We start from the raw sequence: 24986 nt of genomic DNA, 5'->3' as shown, positions 1-24986 counted from the left end.
TGACAGCCATCCTAGACCAGCTCAACAGGCCTTCCAAAGTGTTTTTGAGCAACGGTACCCCCTACTGGCTACGGCACAAACTGCACCAAAGGGCTCAGTCCTTACCTGGAGGCCTGAGAAGCTGCATCAGCAGCTGCGGCCCTGGTTACCCCTGGGAGTAAAATACCTACTTATTTTAAAGAGTCATCGCTTTAGAGTCATGCCTAGTTGTTTTCAGTGCCTGTCTTAAAGACCGGCACTGGTCTTTAAACCCCTGTAAGGTTCCTCGCCAATCACTAGGTTTCTGACAAGCTACAGGTTTGGGACTTCAAAGTCAACATTCAAAAGGCTGTTTTTGAACAGAAAGGATTGGAAGGAAAGGTGAAAATGAATATTGTGGCATGGGATTATGACAATTTTTTTCATTTGTCTTATTTTCTATTATTTCTATGATGGTTATTTATTGTAAAGAAAAAAAAAACACAAACGTTTATAAAAAGAAAACGAGTATTAAAAACTTCTATCCTTCTTTTCTTCTTCCTTCCATGACCTGGGTCCTCGATCTACAGCTGGGACATGCTGTCAGCCCATAGGCAAGAGTGCCAGGGTAATGTCTCTGCGGTGACGGCCAGCCACGCTCCCCACGGGCACCGTCAATCAGACTCAAGCGGCACAGTCTGACCCTCACAGCCGGGGGCTCCCTTTGGGGCTGAAAGTCAAGTACTTTCTCCACATCACCCACCCACCCTCGTGTCCCCTTGCCTTATCTCTTGGACTCTGCCCCACACACCGCTGGTCAGTAGTCATGGCCCACCAGCCCTGGACTCCCCATCACCCTGCTCTCCACCCTCCCGGCACACCCTCAGTGGCCTGCTCTTCCCTCCCAGGGAGCCCAGAGCAGCTTCAAATGACAACAGGTCAGAAAGACACCAGGGATTAGGAAAACAAATCCTCATTTAAATGAAGACCTCGTGAGCAGCTGAGTCACTCCTCCTGAGCAAGTTCACAGCTAAGCGGGCTCCACTCCAGCCCATGCCATCCGGGGCTCTCTCCATGCCCTGGGAGCTCGGGGGCCCCTGGGTGCTGGGCAGACTCACCCGGCAGCCTCTCACTGCAGCACATGTCCAGGATCCCTCCCTCGGAGTCATCGGCCGCGTGCTTCTCTCTCTCACTCCTGTAGTGGATGAAAAATGCCAGATGATGCCATGGAGCTGGGATCAAGGCAGAGCCCTGAACAAGGATAAAAAGGCTTCTTGCTTGCACTGGGCCCCCTTGAATAGCACCTCATTGGGGTTGGGGGGCCTGAGGAGAAGGACCAACTTGCAGAAGGGTCAAGCTGCAGAGGCAAGAACAGATTCTGCAGGCGGTTTTCCATGCCCCATAATGAGCAGCAGTAGCCCTACAACCATCATCAGCACTGTGCCCTCTGCCATGGAGAGAGGGCTTACTGTGTGCAAAGCATTTACATGCTTTATTGCACTAAGTCTTCATTGTGACCCTGTGGATTAGGGATCAACCAACAGGCTCAGAGAAGTTAAGTAACTGGCCGAAGGTCACACAGCTCATTAGGGTGGAGCTGGATATGGAAGTACAGTCTAGGACTCCATGCGTACTCTCTCACTGACTGTTGTCTTGTCCGGCCTCCCAGTTCATGTGGATTTGAATCACAGAAGCAAGAAGAGGGGCCTGGGTCCCACAGAGGCTGTGCCCAGATCCTCAGGGGTTGCAAGTACCTTGTGCCCCAGGCAGTAGAAAGTGGTATGCAAAACTCTTCCCCAGAAATAGTTAGAAAAAGTATTTATATATATAATTTTTTTTTGCCTGCTCTAAATGTCGTTTCTTTCTGATATCAGAAAGCCCTCTTTCTAGCCCATCAGGGCACTTTCCAGGACTACACTGGGGCCTAGCTTTTCTCCTTTACTCCGTAAACTGGAAAAAGGTTGCTGGAGCTCAGCTAGACCCCAGAAGTGTCTGCAGAGTAGATATACCCTGGGGGCAACTGTGCAGTTCACAGAGCTTCCTCAGGCTTTGGGAATGGCCTGACATGCAAACATGGGTTCCAGCGGAGCTCGGAGCTCGCTGCCCTTCACGTTCTGACCCCTGGCAGTAGCTGACGGATCAAGGGCTAGACACACCCACCAGGCTGGGTCCATCGCTTCCTCTCCCTTGCACTTTTCAAATGCATTCTGCGGCCTGTGGTTGCTGGCTCTGAATCATGGTAGCCTGATTGTGTCCTGGAGGGGAGGTCCAAAAACATCTGCCGCTGTGGGCCTGGGGGCTGCTTCATTCCTGCCCATCCAGGGTCTTGAGTCTGTCTATCAAAACCATGAGATGCCCCTAGATCCTTCCAATAAATTCCAACATTTTAGCTTAGGCCAGTGGGATCTGATTTCTGAAATTAGCAACTCAAACAAACTTGAGTACAGCACTGCCAGGATAATGCTTCCATGAAGTCCAAGAGGTCAGCTACCTCTCTGCCCACTATTTCTGCAATCCTGTCTCTCAGACTGGTCCTGAGGCCCGTTTGAGGCCCTGCTGCAGATCTGAAACGATTACGGATAGACAGGCAGGGTTAAGGGGGCGACCCTTTTCACTCTGACATTTTCTGTTCTCAACTGGCATTGCATTATTTTATCTTTTCCTCACTCTGACTGGCAGGGGCTCTGAGAATCCCAATCCTTGGAGCGTAGCTCTCTTGCAGAGAGAAGGCTGCTATCTTCAAGGCCCTTTAAATGTCTCCTGGATCCCTCTACTTTTCTCCCTCTCCACCACCTACATCTTGGTCTATGCCAGCCTCTCTTGCCTAGATTACTTTGGCAGTCTCTTAACTGGTCTCTGGAAATTCACTCAGACTGGCCCCTAAAACATTCTTCATGTGGTTCCAATACATCTGGCTTCACAGGGTGTGCGGTTTACAACCTGCACAACTGGACGGCGCAGGCCTGAGCTAGAAACAATTGTTTCAAAACTCAACATTTATCATATAACCTCATTTAAAAAAATACTTAAGTGGCATCCTATTATACTTAGAACAAAGAAATGCCTTAACATGCTTTACTGGGTCTTGTAAGGCTGACTCCAGGATATCCCCCCAACCTTATTTCATATCCCCTTTCCCTTTGTCCTCTGACCTCCAGCTACACTGGACAGGCTCCTTCCTCCACAGTGTCTCTACATATGCTTTTCTCTCTGCCTAGAAAGCCCTCCAGATCTATTTCCTAGCACTTTTTACTCATGGCACTCGACACAGTTTGAAATTTCATTTTAATGTATGCCGTTGTTTAACGTTAGACGATAAGCTCCATTTCAGTTTTATTCGCCATTGTATCTTCAAAGCCTTGTATAGCGCCTGGCTCGTAGTAGGTGTTCAATAAATAAATAAATACTCGTTGAATAAATGAATGTCGCCCTGATTTTCGGGAAAACAACATTAGGAGCCTGAAACATGGCCACTCTCTGAGCTGCCTCGTGGGCAGGTCTCTATGAAGCCACCTGGAACCCGCCTCTGCAGCTGCTGTCCAGAGCAGGCACAGAATCACACATCCGGAAGGCCCCTCATTTAGGTGAGGAGGCAAATGGGGCACCGAGTCGGGGGGCCTGACTTGCTCCAGGTACTATATTCAGCTGGTGGCCATGGGGACTGGGATCCTGAGCTTTTTCTGTCCTTATTGTAAAGAGCACCCTGGCTGGAGAGCAGCCCATGAGGGCTGGCTCCTGGCTGGGTGCAGAAAGGTAACCAAGGTATCTAGATACCTCTGGAAGGGGACCCGTGTGTGACTCACAGCTGCTTTCACACCTTAAGCCTCCCAGGCCCCAAGCCGTGTTCAGAATAGCTCAGCGCTGCATGTGTGCAGCGGACTCTATAAATAAGCTTCCTAGAAAATGACTAATTTCATAATCAGAAAAGCAGAAAGAGTAGCACCTCTCATCTGCAGAGGAAAATGGAGCAAGAGCCCGCTGCTCGGCTTTGTCGTTGAAGGGACTCCAGGCCACCTCAGCCCAAACCTGCATGGCGAGGCTGTTCAGGGAAGGGTTTTAATTAGATTTCCAAAGAGAAGAGATGGTCCGTTCGGGCTGGAGGGAGAAGCCCAGTCTCTGGACACTGCCCTCTCTCCTCCCGGCCAAGAGCAGAAATAGCTGCTTGCAGTGGATTACTGCAGGCTCCCTCTTTCTCCTGGATTTCTATGCACTGGGCGGCGGGAGCAGAACATGCAGCCACTTGGCTGGGCGGGCCCCCCACTGCTGTTCTTAGAACCAGAGAACCCCAGAGATAAAAGGATTCGGAGATCACCCAGCCTGTCCCTCCCTCATTGATGGGGAATATCTGGGCGGGGACAGAAGCTTCCCAAAGCCATTGCCTCATTCAACAAGCGTTCACTGAGCACCGCCTGTGAGCAAGGCACCAGAGCTGTCCTAGGAATCCAATGACGAACAAGCCAGGCCCCTCCCTGCACAGCTGCCAGTCGTCTCAGGAAGACACACACGCAAACACCACTGCACCCACACCTGCTCTGATCGACGTATTCACGCCATACCTTGGGGAGCTCAGCTCAGATTGTGGTGAGGGGGCAGGGTGCAGGGTGGCAGGGGGAAGGATCTTCTGCAAGGGGAAGATAAGAGCTGCTTCTTAAAGGATGTTTCTAGATGGATGAGGGGTGACAAGGGAAAGAACCTCCTTCACGGTGCAGACAGCAAAAGCAATGCACAGAGGTCTGAGACGTATGGAACATTTGGTGCTGAAGGGGAGCAGGCTGGTGGGTGGGATGTGGAAATGACGGGGGCCGGGCCTCGACCAGAGGTGAATCAGCAAGAAGCAGGCCTCAGTGTCAGAAATCCTGCCTTCTTCCACTTGACCTTAGGGCTTGCCATGAACCGAGGTGCCACAGGCTCTCCACCCCTGGTCTGGGGAGGAGGGGAGACCTATACTAGGAGGGGGGCCAGTGGCATGTGTTTTGAGGAGCAGACGGTAGACCTGGCCGGTGGTATCTCATCTGGTCCTGAATTACTTTTTTTCCTAAATTGGGCTAAAATTCACATAAAATTCACTACTTTAGCCATTTTGAGACTGTACAATTCAGTGGCATTTAATATATTCACAACGTCATGCAACTGCCACCACTCTCTAGTTCCAGAGCATTTTCATCACCCCACAAGGAAACCTCCTACCCACGAGGGAGCCCCTGCTCATTCTCCCCTCCCCTAGCCTCTGGCAATCATTAATCTGCTTCCTGTCCCTGTGCGTTAGCCTGTTCTGGATATTTCATATAAACAGAATCATACACTACGTGGCCTTGGGTCTGGCTTCTTTCACTTAGCATAATGTTCTCTGGGTTCATCCAGGTTGGAGCACAGATCAGTACTTCATTCCTTTTTATGGCTGAATAACATTCGGCTGTGCGGATATACTACATTTTATTTCTCCATTCATCAAGCCATGGACATCTGGGTTGCTTCCACCTTCTGGCTATTACGAACAGTGCTGCTACGAACCAAACTTCTCCCTTAAACCCAGCTCCCAACATGCCTATGACTGGGTAATCTTGTCTCACCCTGGGCCCCTGAAGCTGCGTTCATAAAATAAGGCGGTCAGAACCTTCGCGGCCTGAACAACATCACTATCGCTCGTTCACGGGTGTGTGTGTGAAGGTGGCGTGTACCCCGCAGCTGTCCCACCATTGCTGGAAGCTGGAGACTGGATCTGGACCAGCCTGCCTCATCTTCCCGGAACTCATGGCTAGCAGGGGAGACACAGGGCAGGTACCTGCTGTGGGCTGGATGAGAGGCCCAGCAGAGGCCCGTCTGGGATGGGGGGGGGAGCACATCACCTCTCCCTAGGGGATGGAATGGGAGATGGGTGGGTGCTGTCAAGAGATGATGCCAGCTTTGCCCAGGACTAGTGTAGAGAAATAGCTGATAGGTTTGGGGAGAGAGGCCGAGGGGCCTGCCCCCTGTTCCTGGGTAGGCCTTACTCCTGGGTGTTAGCCTGAGCCCCCAGCAACCTCCTGACCCAACCCCAGGCAGGCATGCCCTCTACCTTGGGATTCATGCTCCTGGGGCTCTGCGGCCCCCGAGACACCCCTCACTGTCGATGTCGAACTCCTATTGCCCTCCCAGAGTTCTGATCCCGCCAGACGTCGCTATTCCCTGAATCAAACCTGTATACTCCTACTTCTAGGCGTTTGTTCATGCTGTTACCTCAGCTTGAAGTTTCCTTTCTCCCTCCTGCCAAATTTTACCCATCCTTAACATTACCTCTTCCTTGGAGCACTCCCTGATCTTCTGGGGAGAACCAAGCTCTCCCATCTCGGGGCTCGCCCCTACTCCTGGCTCACTACGTCTCTCTGCCTTTGTGTTCTGCTGCTACAGTTAGCTGCTTATGCTCCTGCCTCCCCCTACCCCAGGTTTCCAATCACTTGAGAGCATCCCCACCCCCTCAGCCACCTCTACATCCCAGGTGTTCAGAACCCGAGCCTGCTGGGGTACATGTTAGAGAGGTCAAGTGGGAGGCAGGGGGAGGGTCTTAAGGTTAGTGGCTTTGGGGGCTCCGGGAGGACAGGCTCTAGCTAGGAGCTCCCCAGCCTGGAGAAGACGGCCAGACCACCACCAGAAAGAGGCCCATAATGCCACCTAGATTTTCAGCAGCGTGGTTAGCATGCAGGGACCAAGGACATGCTGGTTTCATGGAAGACAAAGGATCACGCTGACTACCTCATGCAAATAAGTCCCGTGTCCCAGCGCATGCACAAGGAGAGGGCTTGCCCTCCTCAGTGGGGTGAGCTGCAGGGAAGCCCACGCACACCACTCACCTGGCTTCCTCATAATTCATTCCCAAGGTGTCTGGATGGGGAAAGGCGCCATCAGGGGCCAGGGCAGGAAGCTCTTCAGCAAAAAGCACACTAGAGATATGAATGGAGAGAGGCCAGCTTTAGAACACCCAGATGGAGGACTGAGGCAAGAGAGGCTGAGTGCCTTGCCTCACGTCACACAGCACGGGCAGCGGTTTTCAGGTAGTTAACAAAATCCAAACTCCTTTTGGGAGGTAACTCTTCTTTGGGTGCCCCGCTTGTCCGTTGCCACAGGGAGGGCCCAGGACCAGAGGTCTGTTACCTGTGGTTCTGTGTTAGACCTTTCTGCCTAAATGACTCAGAGCCAGTTTCTGTTGCTTGTTACCAGAGAACTCAGGCCGATGTGTGGGGAACAGACAGGCTCTGAGCCCTGAGCTCCCAACGCTTAGTTCACTGCTATTTCCATCCTGCCATGCTGCCTACCCTCCCTGCCCAGCTGTCCACTGTCCGGCCATCTGTCCCCACGTCTGAGCAGACTGCAAACTTGGGAGTGTTCTGGATCCCAAACACAGGGTCTGCGTGCTCTCTGCTTGGGATGTGCCCAGATAAATGATAAATTCTCCCTCCTGCTCTGTCGGTGGGAGACTGGGGTGTGGGTGTGGCAGTGACCCAAAGGAAGGGAAGGTGGAGGGATGCTGGAGAGGCCTCGCCTGCAGAGGGGTTCGGGCAACACCAGGTTCTCCATCTTCCGCGCGAGTCAGATCCAGGGGCTGGAATGTTCGTTTGCTCAGCTAGTGTTCACTAAACAGCTCCTGTGTGCAGGCCACGGTGTGAAGTCTAGCTCACAGCCTACTGGGTCAGCAAAAGGCAGTGGTGACACATGTGGCTAGTCAGATGGAGAAGTGCGGGGGGCACCGGTGAGGCCCCGAATGAGGCAGAGAAGTCAGGAAAGTTTCCCAGGAAGGAATGGAGGATGTGCTGTGAAGAAGGAGCTGGGGTCAGCAGCCACAGGATGACAGACGGCCGAGTGGGGTGTTCCGGGCAGAAGGAGGGCCTGGAGTTAGGAGAAAGCAGGGCACATGCAAGAGATGGAAAGAAATTCAGTCTCACAAGGGGAGCGTGGGAAGGGAGCGTGACGTGGGGCAGGGGCTTTGATGGAGATGCTCATCTGTGCGGCTCTTCCTTCTCGTTCTCCATCTCTCTCCCCTCCCTCCCAAGGTGAGGCAGACCCTAATCCTTCCAACAGCCCTAGGAGGAACACACTCTTCTGTGTTTTCTAGATGGAGAGATGGAAACTCAGAGAAGTGAAGTGACCTGCCCCAGGTCACACAGCTAGAAATGCCAGCTCTGCTCCTCACTGCCCATGTTCCTAAGCTCTCCTCTCTTCTGGCTTTCCACCTTTGTTGAAAACAATGTTCTGAAAGTGGGGAGCGAGTGAACATGCATGAATCAGCAGACTACAGCAGCTGTGCTGTGTATGTTCTTTAAAAAAAAATCCTCACTATGGGTCAATGAGGCTGCATCCCATTTTACAGATGAAGCAACTAAGGCTTGGGGGTGAAGTGACCCTGCCAGGTTCACGCAGAGGGCAAATTAGTGGAGGAGCCAGAGGGGGACTCTAGCGTGCCTGTCCTCCAGCCCAGGGCCCTAACGCGTGCTCTGTGTGCCCTCCCCAGGCCTAGAATGACTGGAAGTCCTGGCCTAGACTGTGGCCTCAGGTTGCTCCATAGGAAGAATCAGCCCAGAGAGTCCTCCTTGGCTGGGGTGGGGAGCCTATATGATTAGGCCTATGTGCTCCATTACTGGAGCAAGCAATGCACTCATGAAGGACCCAGCAGCCCTGGACTCTTGTCCAAGGCCACTGTGTGACTTGGGCCAGTCGTTTCCTCGGATCTGGGTCTCAGTGGCACCACCTGAGAACCAAGGGAATGGAACTTAATGACCTTTACGGGCCTTTCCTTCAGGTCAAGGCTCAACTTCAGGGCTGTCGAGGTGGATTTAATGAGGCCGGCGGTGGTGGAGCGGCAGGGAGCAAGCAGAGGGTGCCGCCCACACCACGGAGCCGCTGGGCAAAGGCCACCTGACCAGCAAGTGTGTAGGGCCCATCTCACCCCAGCCAGTTCCCCACTGGGGCCATGTCCAGTTCTGGTGATGAGTGTTGCTGCGGATGGTCCTGTTTGTGTGGCGAGCCCAGGAAAGATCAACCGAAGAGCCGGATTTCAGAGTTCAAAGGTCCTCTGGTTTAACCCTGTTTTCCAACACTCTGAAACACTCATTCTGCTCCCTCTCCCAACACCTTCCAAGACCCAGGTACGGAGTTTAGTGTACGAGGAGAAGACTATCACAGACGTGAAGGCATGAGCACACCCCTTGTGAGGGTATTCAGTTAGATGCCCACCCTCACTTATAATTCCTTGGAACGTTCTTTCCCTTTCACCGGAAAAAAAGCCCCCTTTCTCCTTCCGGGCTTGGAAAACTCTTGACCACCTGTTTAAGATCCCATTCAAATGTTCAAATGTCACCTCTTCGGCAGAACCATCCCTGACTCCCTTAGGAAGAACTGGGTAGGGGATCCCTGGGTGGCTCAGCGGTTTAGCGCCTGCCTTCAGCCCAGGGCATGATCCTGGAGACCCAGGATCGAGTCCCACATCGGGCTCCCTGCATGGAGCCTGCTTCTCCCTCTGCCTGTGTCTCTGCCCCCTCCCCCTGTGTCTCCCATGAATAAATAAATAAAATCTTAAAAAAAAAAAAAAAGAAAGGAAAAACTGGGTACTCCCACTTCCTTTCCCACCTCTCTGTTCAGAAATGATCTATTGACGCCTGAATCCCCAATCCCCACGAGGCATCTGTACACAAACCTGTGGTTTAGAATCACGCCCCCCCCCCCCCAACTGAGGGCTTGCTGTGTGCTGGATACCATGCCAACCGCTGGGCAGGTACTACATCATTCATGTCTCACTACAGCCCTATCAACTAAACACAGTTATCACCCTCCTCCTACACATGCAGAGATTGGGATTTGGAGGGACTGAGTCATTGTTCAAGGTCACACAGTTGGTAAGTGGCAGAACCAGGCTTCAAACTCCGTTTGCCTCAACCCTAGGCCGGGGCTTTATTTAAACCACTGAGTGTACAGCTCCTGACACGGACCTTCCTGCTCCCCACGTGGCTGCTCTAGCTGACACCTGGCAGATATATTCAAGACACATTTCTTGAAAAGATCAATGAAGAGCAGACTAGAGATGGAGTATGAATAGGTGGCTCATTAAAAACCATAAAGCACAGGCTTTGGGATTGGGGTGCCGAGTAGGAACTAAGGATCCCCCAGTGGTTGTCCAATCTTGCACAAGATACTTGAATTCTCGGTGCCCAGTTTCCTTACCTGTGAAATGGGAATAGCCATCCACACTTCAGAGGATTCTTAAAGGTATTTTTTTTTTAAGATTTTATTTATTTATTCATGAGGGACACAGAGAGGGAGAGGGAGAGGCAAAGGGAGGAGCAGGCCCCATGCAGGATCACGCCCTGGGCCGAAGGCAGATGCTCAACTGCTGAGCCACGGGGGCTGCCCGGATTCTTAAAGGTATTAAGTGAGGGGTGCCTGGGTGGCTCAGTTAGTTAAGCATCTGCCTTTGGCTCAGATCACAATCCTGGGGTCCTGGGATCGAGTCCTGCATCGGGCTCCCTGCTCAGCGAGGAGTCTGCTTCTCTGTCTCCCTCTGCCGCTCCCCACTGCGTGTGCTCTCTTGCTCTCAAATAAAGTCTTTTTTTTCAAAAAGGGTTTTAAGTGAATTTTGATCCTCATGTGAAGGTTTTTTTTTTTTTTTTAAGATTTTACTTATTCATGAGAGACACAGAGAGAGAGGAGGAGACACAGGCAGAGGGAGAAGCAGGCTGCCTGAGGGGAGCCCAATGTGGGACTCGATCCCGGGACCACAGGATCATGCTCTGAGCTGAAGGCAGACACTCAACTGCTGAGCCACACAGGTGCCCCCTCACATGAAGTTTTGACATGAGATACATGGAAAATGCTTAGAACAGGGGCCAGTAAGCTCCTAAAAATGTTAGCTGAAGGGGCACCTGGGTGGCTCAGTCCGCTAAGCATCTGACTTTGGCTCTGGGAATGGTCTCAGGGTCCTGGGATCGAGCCCTGCATCAGGATCCTTGCTTATCAGGGAGCCTGCTTCTCCCTCCCTCTCTGCCCCACCCCCTCTGCTCATGCCTGCACACTCTCTCTCAAGCAAAGTCTTAAAAAAATAAAACCCACCTAAAAATGTTAGCTGTCCTCATCTTGTACGTCAGGTGTTGCCTGTTTCTCAGTTAATATAGCCCTTCTTTCTCTCATATAAATGAGGCCCATAGAGACTCTAGAACGAGTCTTGTGATGTGCTAACAAATTAGTTCTCAGAAACAAAAAATAACTTTAAAAGCCCCGATTAGTGGCATTTGCTAGTTTTCACAGTGTAAACGGTCCCACGATGGCTGATTTCGAGCTAGGAATGTGAGGGGTCCGGCTGCCAGTCTTGAAGGAGATCAGGAGCTTCACTGCAACCCTCTGTGCCTCAGTTTTCTCATCCTTACAATCACATCGTGGGATGAGCAGACACACTGCTCCTCGAGGAACGCCTGGCACCGAGGATGCTATGGAAGAGGTAGCTCATACGGTGGTTGTTGGGAGTTGCAGCAGTCCTCGGTCTCCCTGCTCCTTGTCTGGCCCTGACACTGGCCCCATCCCAGCACCTGGCCTTTCGCCTGACACCTGGCAGGAACTCTGTCTTGGTCATTTGCCTTCTAGGACCGAGGCTCGGTCCACTCTTGCAGCTCTCCCCAACCCACTGGGACCTAGAATTCTGACTCAGCCTGTGTTGGTCACACACCCTCCTGGATCACAAATGGTTTCATGCTGCTGGTGTCTATCTGCCTCTGGTTTCAGCCCTAGATGTCCTGATGCCAACCGCTGGCCTGGACTACCTGTCATCCACGATGGTCCTATTTGGCATCTACTCTGCTCTTCATGCTTATGAACCCACTTTTCACATAGGGCTTGTATGCATGTACAGACAGGAGGGCTGGGGTTCAGAGCCAGGGTCGATCCCCACTCCAGGTAGGGAGGGCTCCAGCTTCAGCCACAGCCCACCATGAGGTCTAGTCCTTGGCCACAGTCCCCACCCTCTGCCTCTGATTTAACCCCTCAGGGCTTGGGTCTGGCCCAAGCACTGACAGCACAGGCTTGAGGACCCTGGCACTTTAGGATTTGGTGAAAGATTCAGACAAATGGAGTCCGATGCAGGGCCTGGGAGAGGCTACATTTGGAAACATTAGTTGGGTCTGAGGCTCCTTTACCAGGAGAGACAATAGAGCGTCAAATGGAATGGGAAAGGAAAAAAAAAAAAAAAAAAAAAAAAGACAGGACCAGGAGTCAAGGTTTAAAAGGGTCCAACCTCCTGTATGCAAATGTAGTATCAGCTGCATGCCTACTATGTGCTACATGCTAATACCTTATTTAATTGGACGCTTGCAGCAACCTTGGGAAAAAGACATCATGACCTCACTTTGTACAGGAGCTAATGGCACTCAGAGGGGTTAGACTCTGGCACGAGCACAGCTCAGGGTCACTCTAGTCCTGTTCAGGTGGCCCATGGAGAAGACAGAACAGTCTGGTCCTGGGCCAAGGATGGTTGGTCCTCTTAGTGCCTGGTGCTAGTACAGCTGGAAACCTGGGGGTCCAGGGCAGATTGTCAACCAAGGTCCTCAGTTATGGGTGCAATCCCTCAAGACATGACAGCTGAGCACTCTGAGGTCATATGCCTCAAGGCACCTGTGGCGCTCTGAAAAAAGGATGGATCTAGAGGCAGAGAGACCTGGTTGAAACCCTGCGCTTTTGCCATGGGGTCCCTGGCCAGGGTCTGGACCTCTCCGAACCTCAGTCTCTTCCTGGGAGTTGCAAGAACAGCAGAGCTGCCTGTGGCAGGGTTCTCTGGTAGAGGCTGTGGAAGTAACGGGAGTAAAGGAAGTACCAGGCAACCCGAGGCCGACATCCTCCTCCTCGTGACAGCTGACCTGGCTCAAAGCTCCGTTGCCTGCTCCCTCTAAGTCAACCTGGCAAGGAGATGCTCTTGCTCTTTGCACCAGGCAGTGCCATCAGCTACGAAGGTCTGTTTCCTTTTTCCTGGCGTTCCGTCAGGTGTTCCTGGAGTTAATGAGAACAGTGCAGGGCCTCCCCAGCAGAACAGACTCCTCTTCCCTCTGGAGAGCCCTGGGCTCTTCCCAGGTCCGCCTCATCAGACTCAGAGCCCTTGGGAAGGTGGGTCGAAGAACTGGAAACGTGACTTCAGGGAATTCCCCAAATCCTCCTCCAGCCTGAAAACTGCCCCAGTTTCCGGCCACGCTCATTTTTGATTCTCAGCCTTGGTCTCTCCTGCTCTCCTTCCTGCTAAGGCCTCCCTGTTCCTCTTTTCCGAGCCGTAGCCTCGGGCCCTTCCTCGGCACCATGCCTCCTCCAGGAAGCCTCTTCAGTGAATGAGCCCAGTGCATGCTGACTGCTCCTCTGGCTGAATTCTCCTCCTGGCATTTGACTTGTGATTCGGAGTCTGGCAACAGACTGCACTCCACCCTGGGCTGCTCCCCAGCTCTCCTGTTCATAACCTGGGCTCCGGGGATCCCTGGGTGGTTCAGCGGTTTGGCGCCTGCCTTTGGCCCAGGGCGCAATCCTGGAGACCCGGGATCGAGTCCTGCGTTGGGCTCCTGGCATGGAGCCTGATTCTCCCTCTGCCTGTGTCTCTGCCTCTCTCTCTCTCTATGTCTATCATAAAAAAACCAAACCAAAACAAAACAAAAAAACCTGGGCTCCTGTGAGCTGTCCCAGGCTGAGAGGGGGCAGAGGATGGGCCTCCTCCCATGGGGCCCACGACAGGGAGCCCAGTGCAGAGGGCTCCAGCATTCTCTGTGCATCAGCATTTTCCTGTACTCTCAGATTTGGAAAGATGGGAAGGAGTGACTATGTGGGAGAAAAAGAAGATAGAAGTGAGCAAAAAGAAATGAAAAGGAAGGGCAGCCATGTGAGACTCAGGACGAGGGTCACAAGAGGACAGATCCAGGCTACTGTGGATCATGCTTTAAGGGTCTCCATGAACTACCCCGATTATGCAACTCTCTGGCTTAACCGACTCCTCTTTGAAAACATTTGGAACTTGACCTCTTCCAGGCAGCCTTCCCTGATTGACTCATATTTCTTTTCCCTGGCTCCCTGAGCTGCACTACTTTGTACTCATTGGTACCATTTCCCATGATGCTACGTCCTCTGGGGAAGGGCTGGAGGTCTCTGCCTCACTGGCGGTGGGTTTCACTCTACACTTACCACCTGTAGTCAGAGATTATCTCACGCTCTCTTATCAGCTTCAGAGAGCAGGTGAGATTTATTTTGATGGTTGTTTTAAATCCAGTTTGCCTCCAAGACCTTAAATCCATTTTACTATGAGCTCTGTTGGGCCTAAGACCCAGGCTCTGCCCTCAGCCAGCATCCAGTTTAGTACATAGTCAGAAATGTGCTAAATGTCCCAACTATGGAGAGAGCCCAGGTGTCCATCGACAGATGAATGCCTAAAGACGTGGAGTGTGTGTGTGTGTGTGTGTGTGTACATATGAACATTACTTAGCCATCAAAAAAGATGAAATCTTACCACTTGCAACGAACGATGTGGACTGAACTAGAAGGTATTATGCTGAGCAAAATAAGTCAGTCAGAAAAGACAAATACCATATTGATCTCACTCACATGTGCAATTTAAGAAACAAAGCAGATGAACACAGGGGAAGGGAAGGAAAAATAAAATGAGATGAACACCGAAAGGGAGGCAAGCCACAGGAGACTCTGAGCTCTAGGAAACGAACTGAGGGTTGCTGGAGGGGAGTGGGGGGGGGGGGGAGGGATGAGGTAGCTGGGTGATGGGATGAGCACCGGGTGTTATGATCACTACATTCTACCTCTGAAACTATTAAAAAAAAAAAAAAAAAAAGGAAGGAAGGAAAAGTGCTAAAGGTCAAGGGGGCTACCTAATGGGAGTGCCTAGGAGGGACAAGGGGAGGGTCTGGGAAGCATCTCCAGGAGAAGCAGGGGCTCGGCAGACAGCAGGGAGAACAGCCGGGCAGAGGACGGCGCTGGTGCAAAGGCCCGGAGAGATGAGAGCACAGGGGGAGTGGGAGGAAAGGACCCCCTGGAGCAGTTGGGGAGTGGGCAGGAGAGGGGACCCCCACATGGCAGCTGGCTCTGGGCAGCAGGCTAAGGCACCCTGACTTAACTGGAGGCCGCTGTTTCTCAGCAGGATGACGGTGGCAGGTGTCGCCGCTCTGGCTGGCATTTAGGAATCTGTGTCGGCGAGGCTGGGGGTACACCAACGTGGAGGCTCCCCCAAACTGCCTGATGCCACAGAAGACCACATGCTCTGATGCCATTCCTACGAAGCTCAGGAACGGACAAAACATCCAGAATGACAGGACCAGGAACAACAGTCACCTCTGGGGGCAGGTTAATGACTGGACGGGAGAAAGAGGGAACGCCCGGGGGTGGTGGAGATGCACCCCATCTCAATCCTGGCAACGGGTCTGTAACTTGATTCCATCGTTAAAACTCACTGAATGCAACATTTAAGGTTTGTACCTCTCCCTGTTCATAGACTAGACCTTAAAAACGTGTGTGAGCGTCCTTGGTTGTTGCGACTAAAGGTGCTGCTGGCAATCTTTGAGGGATGGGGCCAGGGATGCTTCCACAAGGAAGAGCTCTCCCTCTCAGAGGCTAGGAGGGTACCTGCTGGGAAGCAGGAAGGTGGGCACAGGACCCCCATGGCCACTCCTGGGCTTTGTATTTGGTCACTTCCGGCTTGCTGTCCTGAAGCTGCTCAGGCCCAGGATGGGGGAGGCCCGCATGTGCCCCTAGGGCTGGAAGGGGCTGGAAGGAGGACAGCTGGGGTAGTCAGAGGCAGCTGAGATGAGAGGGAAAAGGAAATACCCCCTGCCTGGCCTCCCTGCCTCATGATAAGCACCCGGGATGATGAATGATCGTCCTCCTCTGGGATGGAGTCTCAGTGAGGTGGGGCGCCCTGGGGGATCAGAGTCACTGGCGGCAGGGCTGAAGGCTGCTCTGCTGCTGCTGCTCCAGAAAACCATTTTCTGAAATCATGGGCAAAAGAAGCTCGAACACGGCTGACTTACACTTAAGATCCTTGCCTCACCTCTTCCTTCCGGAAGCCTTCTCTGATCTCCGTGCTGTGCAGGCGTCTCTCCTGTGTTCCCACAACCCTTGGCCCAGCACCAGAGGACAGTCACTGCCTAGGTCTGAATTCTGGCTCTGCCACATACTTGCTGTGTGTTCTTGGCAAGTTCCTTAAGCTCTCTGAGTCTGGAAACTGAGGACAATATAAATCTTCTGTGCTGAACTGTTAGGAGGATTAGGTGAGATAATGTCACAAGCACCAAGAAGTGAGGGCTTATTGTTACCATCAGATCACACATCGGGCACGGAGGACTGTTGCAGGGTTACCTGTCGGGGACCCCCCAGGAGACACAGGCTCCTTGTGGGGAGGGCCCTCATGGCCATGTGGATTTCCTGGCACAGTAAATACTTGCATGCATGAATGAACTGCATCCACTAAGATGTCCCTGGAGAACTTTCTTTTTCCACCCACAATGCCTCTAAATCACAATAATTCTTCAGAAATGGAGGCTGGATTCATTTTTACTCCCTTCTCTCCTATTATCTTCAAGGCCATGAAGAAGCCATGAAATTCTACCTTTTTTTTTTTTTTTTAAAGAGATTTTATTTATTTGAGAGTGAGAGAAAGTGTGTGAGCTGGAGGGAAAGGGAGAGAGAATCTGAAGCGATTGTGCCGCGTGCAGATCACCACGCAGGGCTTGATCTCATGACCTGAGCTGAAACCAAGAGTTGGCCACTTAAAAAATGAGCCACCCAGGTGCCCTGAGTACATCCTTTTGTATTTTTTATTTTTTTAATTAATGGCTTCTTCCCAGACTCCACACTCCTAAGACTTCATTTAGTGGCCCTCTTCATGCTGGGCCCACAAAAATCCCTTAAAAAAAAAAGCCCCCTTGGTTCCTCAAAAAGTTAAACCCAGAATTATCATATGATCCAGCAATTCTACTTCTAGGTCTGTACCCAAAAAAACTGAAAGCAGGAGCTCAGATATTACATCAATACTGATAGGAGCACTGTCTACAAGAGCCAAAGGCTGGAAGCAACCCAAGTGACCAATGGACGAACGGATAAACAAAATGCAGTCTGTCCATGCAAAGGAATATTGCTCAGTCTTAAAAAGGAAGAAAATTCTGACACCTGCTACAACATGGATGCATCCTGAGGACATGGCACTAAGTGAAATAATCCAGACACAAAAGGGCAAATACTATATGATTCCACTTACATGAGGGTCCTACAATAGGTAAATTCATAAAGAGAAAAAGTAGAATTTGGGCTACCAGAGGCTGGGAGGGAATGAAGGATTATTGTTTAATGAATACAGAGTTTCAGTTTTGCAAGATGAAAAGCTTTCTATGGGCGGAGGGTAGTGATGGTGGTACAACACCATGAATGTACTTAATGCCACCGAACTGTGCACTTACAAATGGGTAAAAGAGCAAACTTCGTGTACTTCATCATTTTAGAGAAGCGCCCCAAACTGAACCAACAGAATGCTGGAGGGACTCCATCTCGAATCGGATGTCACATCCTCAAGTGCTCTTTTGCCTCTGGCCTCCTGATCCATGATCTCCCTGTTCATCCTCTCCTGGCTCTTGCTCTGGTGTCCTCTGTTCTCCTCCTACCCCAGGACCCACAGCCACATCATTTTGCCGGTGAAATCAACCTGCCTCTGTCCATAGTCATTCCTTTTCTGTCCCCTGGGCCCCTTTTTAGGCCCTCCATGGTCCCATCATACCCTCTAGAGGATGCTTAAAACGGATGCCTTGAGAATCTGAGATGGGAAAGCTGTGCGTGAACATGTTCACTACTATATCCATCAACAAAGAAACAGCTAAACAAAATATAGTAAAGCCACTGAGGATAAAAAGAAGATCATGACGGAACACAGAAGAAGTCATGAAAAAATGTTAAGGAAAAACACAAGGTACTAAAACCGACGTTGACTGATTTCATCTATTAAAAATACAGACCTTTAGAGGCAACTCAGAGACAGACTCTTAACTAGAGAGAACAAACTGATGGTAGCCAGAGGGGAAGGGGGTGAGGGGACGGGGCAATAGGTGATGGGGATTAAAGAGGGATTAAGGTGATGCTCATCTATGATGAGCATGGGTGTTGTACGGAAGTGTCGAAACACTAAATAGTATACCTGAAACGAATATTACACTGTATGTTCACTAACGGGAATTTAAATTAAAAAAAAATAAAATAAACTGCAGGAAGAAAAAACAAGACACAGATTTTTAGAAGAAATAGAACAGGATGTTCAAGATCATGGTTAATCTTACATTTGCTTTATAGCTTGGTCATGTTATTTTTACGATGCAATTTATTTTTTAAGGCCAGGCAACACCTTTAGGCCGATGATGAAACATACAATCTTTGGAGTTGACTCTAGACACCCACACTGCGCCCGCCACCGAAGTCCACACAAATCCCTCTGAGTGGCTTTCAGAGAGTTCGGGGAGAGGGGAGCGTTCTGACTCTTAAGACGGACATGTCACAGCCTCTCTAATGTCTTCAACCAACCACCTCATCATGCAGAGGAAGGACAATTTAGGGTCTTTGTTTCGCCAGCACAGTGCCCGGGAGATTTGGCCACGAACAGTTCACCCCCTCCATTAGCCCAAAGTCAGAAATTCTCACCAAGATGCTTGCTGTCTAACAAATCTGCGAACCATGGGCTTTTCAAACTTGAACGGCAGCACAGTCAAATCATCTGAGCTTTATCATTTTGATCATACTACAGCTCACTATGCCATGTCTTTATCTAGAGGTTTGTATCATTCCAAGGCATACGGCTTCATACGTAGGTGGTCATTTCTAACATTAATTCATTCCACAACTATTTAGTGAGCCAGCGCTGAGTGTCAGGCTTGGTTTGCCAGTCATTAGAATACAAGGAGAGTAGGACTCTGGTTCTCTTGGAACTCATTAACACTGCGGTTTCTTATTCCTCAGGCCTATAAACACTTACATGAGCTGGCCCTGCCTCTCCTACCTCTGCCCTTACCATCCTTCCTCTCTCCTATCTCTTACTGCCACACTTCCTGTTCCCTGAAAACGCCAAGGTATTCTCACCCCAGGGCCTTTGCACTTGTGGTCTCCTCTTCTTGGAATGCCATTCTCCCCTGGTCTCCTCACTTCGCTTAGGTCTTTGGTCAACTATCACCTCCTCAAAGGCAATTCTATTTAAAGGCAAACCTCTTCCTTCACTCTTCCCCCGCCTCACCCTGTTTTTTCCCCCAGAGCACTGCTCGCCCCTTGAAATGTCATATCTCTGCTTATGTTTTATTTTCTGTCTCCCTTGGTAGAGCTTGGGCAGGAAGTTCATCTTTTTCAGCAATGTATCCCCAGAGCCCAGAACAACCTGGCACGTAACAGATGTTTATATGTATCTGGAGATCAAATGAATGAATGAACAAACTGGCTCTTGACAGTTTAGGGGTGCTCAGGAGCCAGCTTTGCAGGAGTCATTATGGTTCCCTGTCAGATCCATGGCCCCCACTTGCAGGCCTCCCCATACCCCCTCCCATTGGGCTTTCTCTGTGAATGACATCCTTAGCCACTCAGGCTTAAAACCTTGCCACCACTTCTCACTCCTCCCTCCCTCTAGCACCTGTGTCCAAACCACTGTCAGTTCTGGTGACACCCGGGCCTCCTCCCCTCTTCATTCTTACAACCACCCCCGCTCCTTATCTTTTACTTAGACCACTGTCATTGTTTCTTACCTGGGCTCCCTGCCAGTGGGTCCTCCCCTCATCTGTTCTCCACAGGGCAGCCAGGCTGAGTTTCCTAATGGCCAGGCTTGATCATGTCCTAAAGACCAACCTCTCAGCTTGGCATTCAATGCTCCCAGAAACTGCCTCCACCTTTCTACCTAGAAGTTCCTTCTCACAGCTCCTCTGTTATCCTTTCTGCTCCAGTTGGAATGAAACACTTTCCAGTTTCCACACATGCCTGAGAAGCCCCCACTGTCTGCTCTCTGCTCATGCGGCTTCCAGTACTTGAAATCTTTCCTTCTTCGAGTGTGCTAATCACGTAGACCCAACTCAAATGCTACAAAGCTTCTCCAAGAAGCTCTTCCTGATTTTCCAGAAGAATAAAACCCATTCTTCTTCTCAACTCTTTCCCAAAGGTCATCAGTCGCTCTTTTAGGGCAGGTGTTGGGCAAAGACAGGCAACATGACTTAGAAGAGTTTAGAACCTGAATTTAGAGTTTGGAATCTGGATTTAGATCATCTGAGCTCCGAGACACAGCTCTCTGGCTCTGAGACTTTTAAAGTATGCTTTCTTAGGTAGGTTAAACTCTGCGTCTTAACTTCCCCATTTATAAAACGGGAATGATAACTCTATGGCTATTACGGGTGTGTTAGGAGAATTAAATGTAAGCGACACTACATAAGTTACTAAATACGGTCACGATTAGCTACAAAACAACTGATAAATGGAAGCGTGACTTGTCCCGGGGAGGTTTCATGGATGTCTTAGGCTGGATGAGCCCTAAGTCGGGCGAGGAAGGGATTTTTTTCAAAGAGAGGGACTCCGAGGCCCTAAAATCCCGTGCCCTTGGGCAACCTAAAGAGGGAAGAAGTGGAGGGTATATCCACAAAGCTGGGGTTCTAATGGTATTAATAGCTACCAATTCTAGAGCTCTTTCTATGCCCCAGGCTCAGTGCTAAGTACCCTACGTAAATTATCTCATCTCATTTTATTCCCTCGCAGAGTAATAGAAGAGGAAAATCAGGCCCACAGTGGTTATATAAATAAGCGCTCCCCTCCCCACCCCCAACAGTTCAGACCTGAAAGGTATCCTGAAAATTTCCAATCTAACGATCTCATTTTTCAGATGGAGAAACTGAGACCCAGAGAGATTATGAGCATTTAACTGAAGCTGCCCAGACGGTGAGGAGGACACAGGGCCTGGAACCCGGACCTCTGCACTTTCTGCCTGGGAGCCACCACCCCACAAAAAGCCAGGGGGCACCTCGCATTAAGACGCCTATGTGCATGGCGCTTCTCGAGTGGGATGCCATTTACGTGGACCAGTGCTGGTCCCTGGAGTCGGGCCACCCAGTCACCTTGGTTCTGCTCCCTGCCAGGCTGCTCACCCCACTCAGGAGGGAGGCTCTCGAGACAAGAGCCTCAGGCCCCTAGAGACTGAACACTGCCCTCCTTGCCAACTATCTCACCCAATGGAGTCTCCTCAAAAGTGCTCGACTTCATCCATTCACTGTCCAGCTTGCACGCCTTCAACATACCTCTCCGGGCACCCTGTGTGTGCCGGCCATCGGGCTCAGCTCTGGGGACACCCAGCTGCCCTTGAGGGAGTCTTGCCCTGAGCTACCCTCCGAGCCTGGTGAGGCTGTAACTCAAGCTTCCCCAGCAGCTTTGTCAGCAACACCAAGAGGCTGTAGCCAACAAACGTCAAGGAGGAAGGGGTGGCCCGACATGAAGGACTTGGGGACCTCCTCAAAGGGATGACGAAGGGGGCCTGGTTAGATTAGAAGACCCCTGCCATTAAGGAGGAGGGGAGCGTGACTGGGAAGGCACATAGTCTGGTAAAGGTGAAGGAAGGGGTTGGCACATCAACTGGTTGATCTGATCTCCTGCCTAGAGCTGCTTCATTCTTGCAAATGCAATCCCCAAACCTGTGCTTGCTTGCATAAGAGAGCTCTCCTTTGAGGCTGGCTGTGGCAAACTAAAGGCCACCCTTCCCCCCCCCACACACACCCCACGGTAAGGATGGTGGCAAATGAATGGCACCTGCCGCTCCAAGCGGGGGCAGGGCTGGAATCACAAAGACTTCCCTGGTACACTCATGAATTTTGGGGTTCTGGGGCTTCAGTGGGCATAGGATTGAATTATGTAGGAGGGAAATGAACATGAAAGCCAGAGACCCTAGATTCTAATGCGGGCTTGGTCATTAACTCTGGTGACCTTGGTCGAGCCACCTCCCTGGACCTCAGTTTCCCCATGTGTAAAGCGAGGGGGTGAAATGAGTCCCGAGGGTTCATCTGGTCCCGACCCTCTAGGCCACGCGGTCCTTGGTAAGGTAAGGCCCTCAGGGCTCCCACCCGGACCCCGGGCCCGGCTCCGCGTTTGGCAGGAGCCTCCTCTGGGGGAAGGGGCGTGCGGGGGAGGGGGGCGCGCCGCGCTCTCGGGCTCTCGTTTTGGGGGTGGGGGTGGGGGGGCTGTCGAAGGTCCGCGGGTCGGGGGAGGCGAGGGGAAGGCTGGGGCCGCGCTTTCCAGGCCAGCGGGCTTGCGGCGCCCTCCAGCCTCCCCGCGGGGCGTCAGACCCCGACAGGCGACGCGGCCGGGAGCCGAGCAGCAGCGGCGGGCGCGGGGCCTCGGACCGGGGCAGCGTCTCCATCCTTCCCCGGAACGCGCGCGAGCTTCGCGGGCAGCGGCTGCGGCTCGGGCCCCCTCCCCCAGCCCGGGGGCGCGGGGAGCCCCACGGGGGCGTGGCGGTGGCGGCGGCGGCGGCGGCGGTGGCGGCGGCCGGCCCGGGCGGTGGGGGGTGCCCGTCGCGGGGCCGCCCCGCAGGGACCCCGCGCCCTCCCCGCCGGCTCCCGGCACAAAGGCGCCACCGAGGCGCCGCACTTACCGGCCAGAGCGGGCTGCGGGCTGCGGGCTGCGGGCTGCGGGCTCCGGGCTGCGGGCGGGAGGGTGCGCGCGCGAGGGTGCGCGTGTCTGCGTGTGCTCCCGGGTGTGTGACGGGGGCCGCGCCGAGCTCCGTGCGTCTGCGTGTGCGGGGGCGTCCGTCCGTCCGTCCGCCCGCCGCCCGCCGCTCCGTCCCGCGCTCCGTGCGCGCTCCCCGGCCGGCCGCCCCACAGCGCGCTCGGGCTGCGGAGTCGCGGGCGCAGCCGCCCCCGGCCCGGCCCCGCCCCGCCCCCGGGAGCTGCGCAGGACCCGCGGGGCCGGGGCCGGGGCCGGGGCCGGGGCCGGGGGCGGCAGCTCCGGCAGCGCCCCGGGCCCCCGCGCGGCCCCAGCCCGGCCCCCGACCCGCGTCCCGGCGGCGGAGCTGAGCTCGGCGCCCCCGCCCCCCGCGCCGCCCGGAGTCCCCGCGCCCCCGCCCGCGCCCCCGCCCCGCCCCCGCCCCGCCCCCGCGCGGAGGCCGCCCGGACCCGGAGGGCGGGGGAGCGGGACACCCGCGCGCGTCTCATTCATGATTTCTCTCTTCCCGGGAGCCCCGGGCCCGGGTGCGCCGATCCGGCGGCCGCCAGAGGGACCCCCGGCGGGGCCGTGCGCGCCGAGCCCAGGGCGGGACGGACAGGCGGACGGCTGCGGGCCGAGGAAGGCGACACAAAGGGGTCAGTGCCGGGGGCGCCGGGGGAGGGCGAGGAGGGGGCGCTGTGGCGCGACGCCCGGGTCCGCAGGGGGGATGGCGCCCCCGCCCGCCCCCGCCCGCCCCCGCCCGCCCTCGTGGGTCCGGGGAGCTCGACCCGGCCCCGCCACACTGTCCCGCCCGGCGCTCGCACCTGCCGCGGCGCCCCCGTGGGCTCCGGGGCTGCCCACGCACCCCGCAATCCCACGCGCCCAGGCCGGCGCCCCGCTGGCGGGAGGTTGCTGGTACTCCCGGTGGGGGAGGAGGGAGCTCTCGGCGGCGTCAGGCTGCTCGCAGGGCAGGGGCCCTCAGCCCCAGCTACTCGGGGACCGGGGACCCGGGACCCGAGGCGCAGCACCGCCCAGCTACCGCCCTGGTCCCAGCCGCCATCCTCGCTCACCTGGATTTCTGCAGCAGCCTCCAGCCTGCCCCCCCCCTGCTTCAGCCTCGGCCCCTGCAGTTGGGTCTCCACACAGCAGTCAGAGATGCGTATAAAACCTAAGTCTTCGCCTTCCCTGGAAATCCTACAATGGCTCTTCGTTTCAGGCAAGTGAAAGCCAAAGCCCCACAACGGCCCGCCAGACCTCTCAGGAGCCGGCTCCTGTTGAACTCTCACCTCACTCCCTGCCGCTCCGGCCACACTGGTCCCCCTCAATGCATCACCAACATGGCAGCCACCCCCTGGCCTCCGGACCTTTGCACGGCGGCGATGTTCTCTGCCTGGAAACTTCCCCCAGATAGTCACATGACTTGCTCCTTTACCTCTTAAACGTGTCACCTCCAACAGGCCTTCTGGACCATCCCGTTTTAAATTGCAGGCCCCCTGCCCCTATTTTCTCCACGGTAGTCATGACCTTTATTTTGCGTCTCCTGTGGCTCGTTGGCCCTTCACTGCCAGCTCTCCCCTCAGTCCTCTGACGTTCCAGTCCTCCAGGCTCACCAAAATTCTGTTCTCTAAACAAACTGTATTTTTCCCATTTCTATCCTGTGTTCATTCGGTGCCTTCAGCCTGGGAAGTCACGCACTGACGTTTCACCTAGATTGTAAGGTCCGGTTCAAATACATGCTTCTCCATGGGGCTTTCACTCATGTCCCCAGGGGTACTCAGCACTCATTCCTTTCTGTCTACCATGATGCGGTTCCTTGTCTTTTGTTTTTTTTTTTTTTCCCAAGTGCACCATAAACTCCTGGGATAGGTCCGGGTTTCTCATCTCTCCCCAGGTCCCAGCACAAAAGGGACCATCAGTGCATGTTTGTGGATCAAAGGCAATGATTGGAAGGCCTGGATCTTGATTAGTCTTTTTTTTTTTTTTTCCTGGGAGGGGCACGGAGCCTACCCAGCCAGGTCTTCTTGTTATCCACAAGTAGTTGCCTGTGGCATAAGGGATGGACCAAACGTCAGATAACCAGGCCACGATGCTTGGTCTGTGCAGAAGCTGTGCAGAAGCGTAGGTAGACATGTCAGTTGGTTCTCAAGGCCTTGAGAGCATCATCTCTGTCAGCTTAAGGCTGATTTTCCCTGATGGTGTCAATGTAACAACAGTGACCAGAAATGAACACTTAGTATGTTCCCGGCACCCTTTTGTGTTATTTCCAAGGCACTGCTCTAGTTCATCTTCATGATCATTTTGGGAGGCAGACATTTGGATGTCATCATTTTCAGAACAGGAGCCAGAAAGAGTAA

The 24986-nt window shown here is 53.2% G+C and overlaps 1 protein-coding gene and 2 long non-coding RNA genes across 10 annotated transcripts in view; 2 read left to right on the top strand and 1 right to left on the bottom strand.

Moving 5' to 3' along the window:
- PTPN5 (protein tyrosine phosphatase non-receptor type 5) overlaps positions 1 to 24022 on the bottom strand; it is a 56305-nt gene extending 32283 nt beyond the window's left edge. For 2 of the 8 annotated variants that reach the window (XM_077866233.1, XM_077866234.1), the window contains exons 1-2: positions 3902 to 4005; positions 1077 to 1153 (exon numbers count right to left, since the gene is read on the bottom strand). In XM_077866233.1, the coding sequence (XP_077722359.1) occupies positions 1077 to 1153; positions 3902 to 3990 (166 nt within the window). In that variant the 5' untranslated portion in view covers positions 3991 to 4005. Of the gene's footprint in view, positions 1 to 1076; positions 1154 to 3901; positions 4006 to 6785; positions 6876 to 22582; positions 22741 to 23702 lie in introns of those variants that run through there. The other 6 variants (XM_077866237.1, XM_077866236.1, XM_077866235.1 and 3 more) reach the window with 6 other exon arrangements.
- LOC144294549 (uncharacterized) lies at positions 4370 to 15553 on the top strand. Its single transcript, XR_013361905.1, has 3 exons — positions 4370 to 4539; positions 5320 to 5736; positions 15083 to 15553. It is a non-coding gene; the product is annotated as an uncharacterized LOC144294549 (long non-coding RNA).
- LOC144294548 (uncharacterized) lies at positions 23079 to 24416 on the top strand. The gene is made up of 2 exons (XR_013361904.1): positions 23079 to 23288; positions 23849 to 24416. It is a non-coding gene; the product is annotated as an uncharacterized LOC144294548 (long non-coding RNA).
- The last annotated feature ends 570 nt before the right edge of the window (positions 24417 to 24986 follow it).

This window comes from Canis aureus, chromosome 23, assembly GCF_053574225.1.
Source record: "Canis aureus isolate CA01 chromosome 23, VMU_Caureus_v.1.0, whole genome shotgun sequence".
Lineage (NCBI taxonomy): Eukaryota > Metazoa > Chordata > Mammalia > Carnivora > Canidae > Canis > Canis aureus.
Note: the sequence above shows the minus strand (reverse complement) of the source record. Positions and strands in the feature narration are given on the sequence as shown.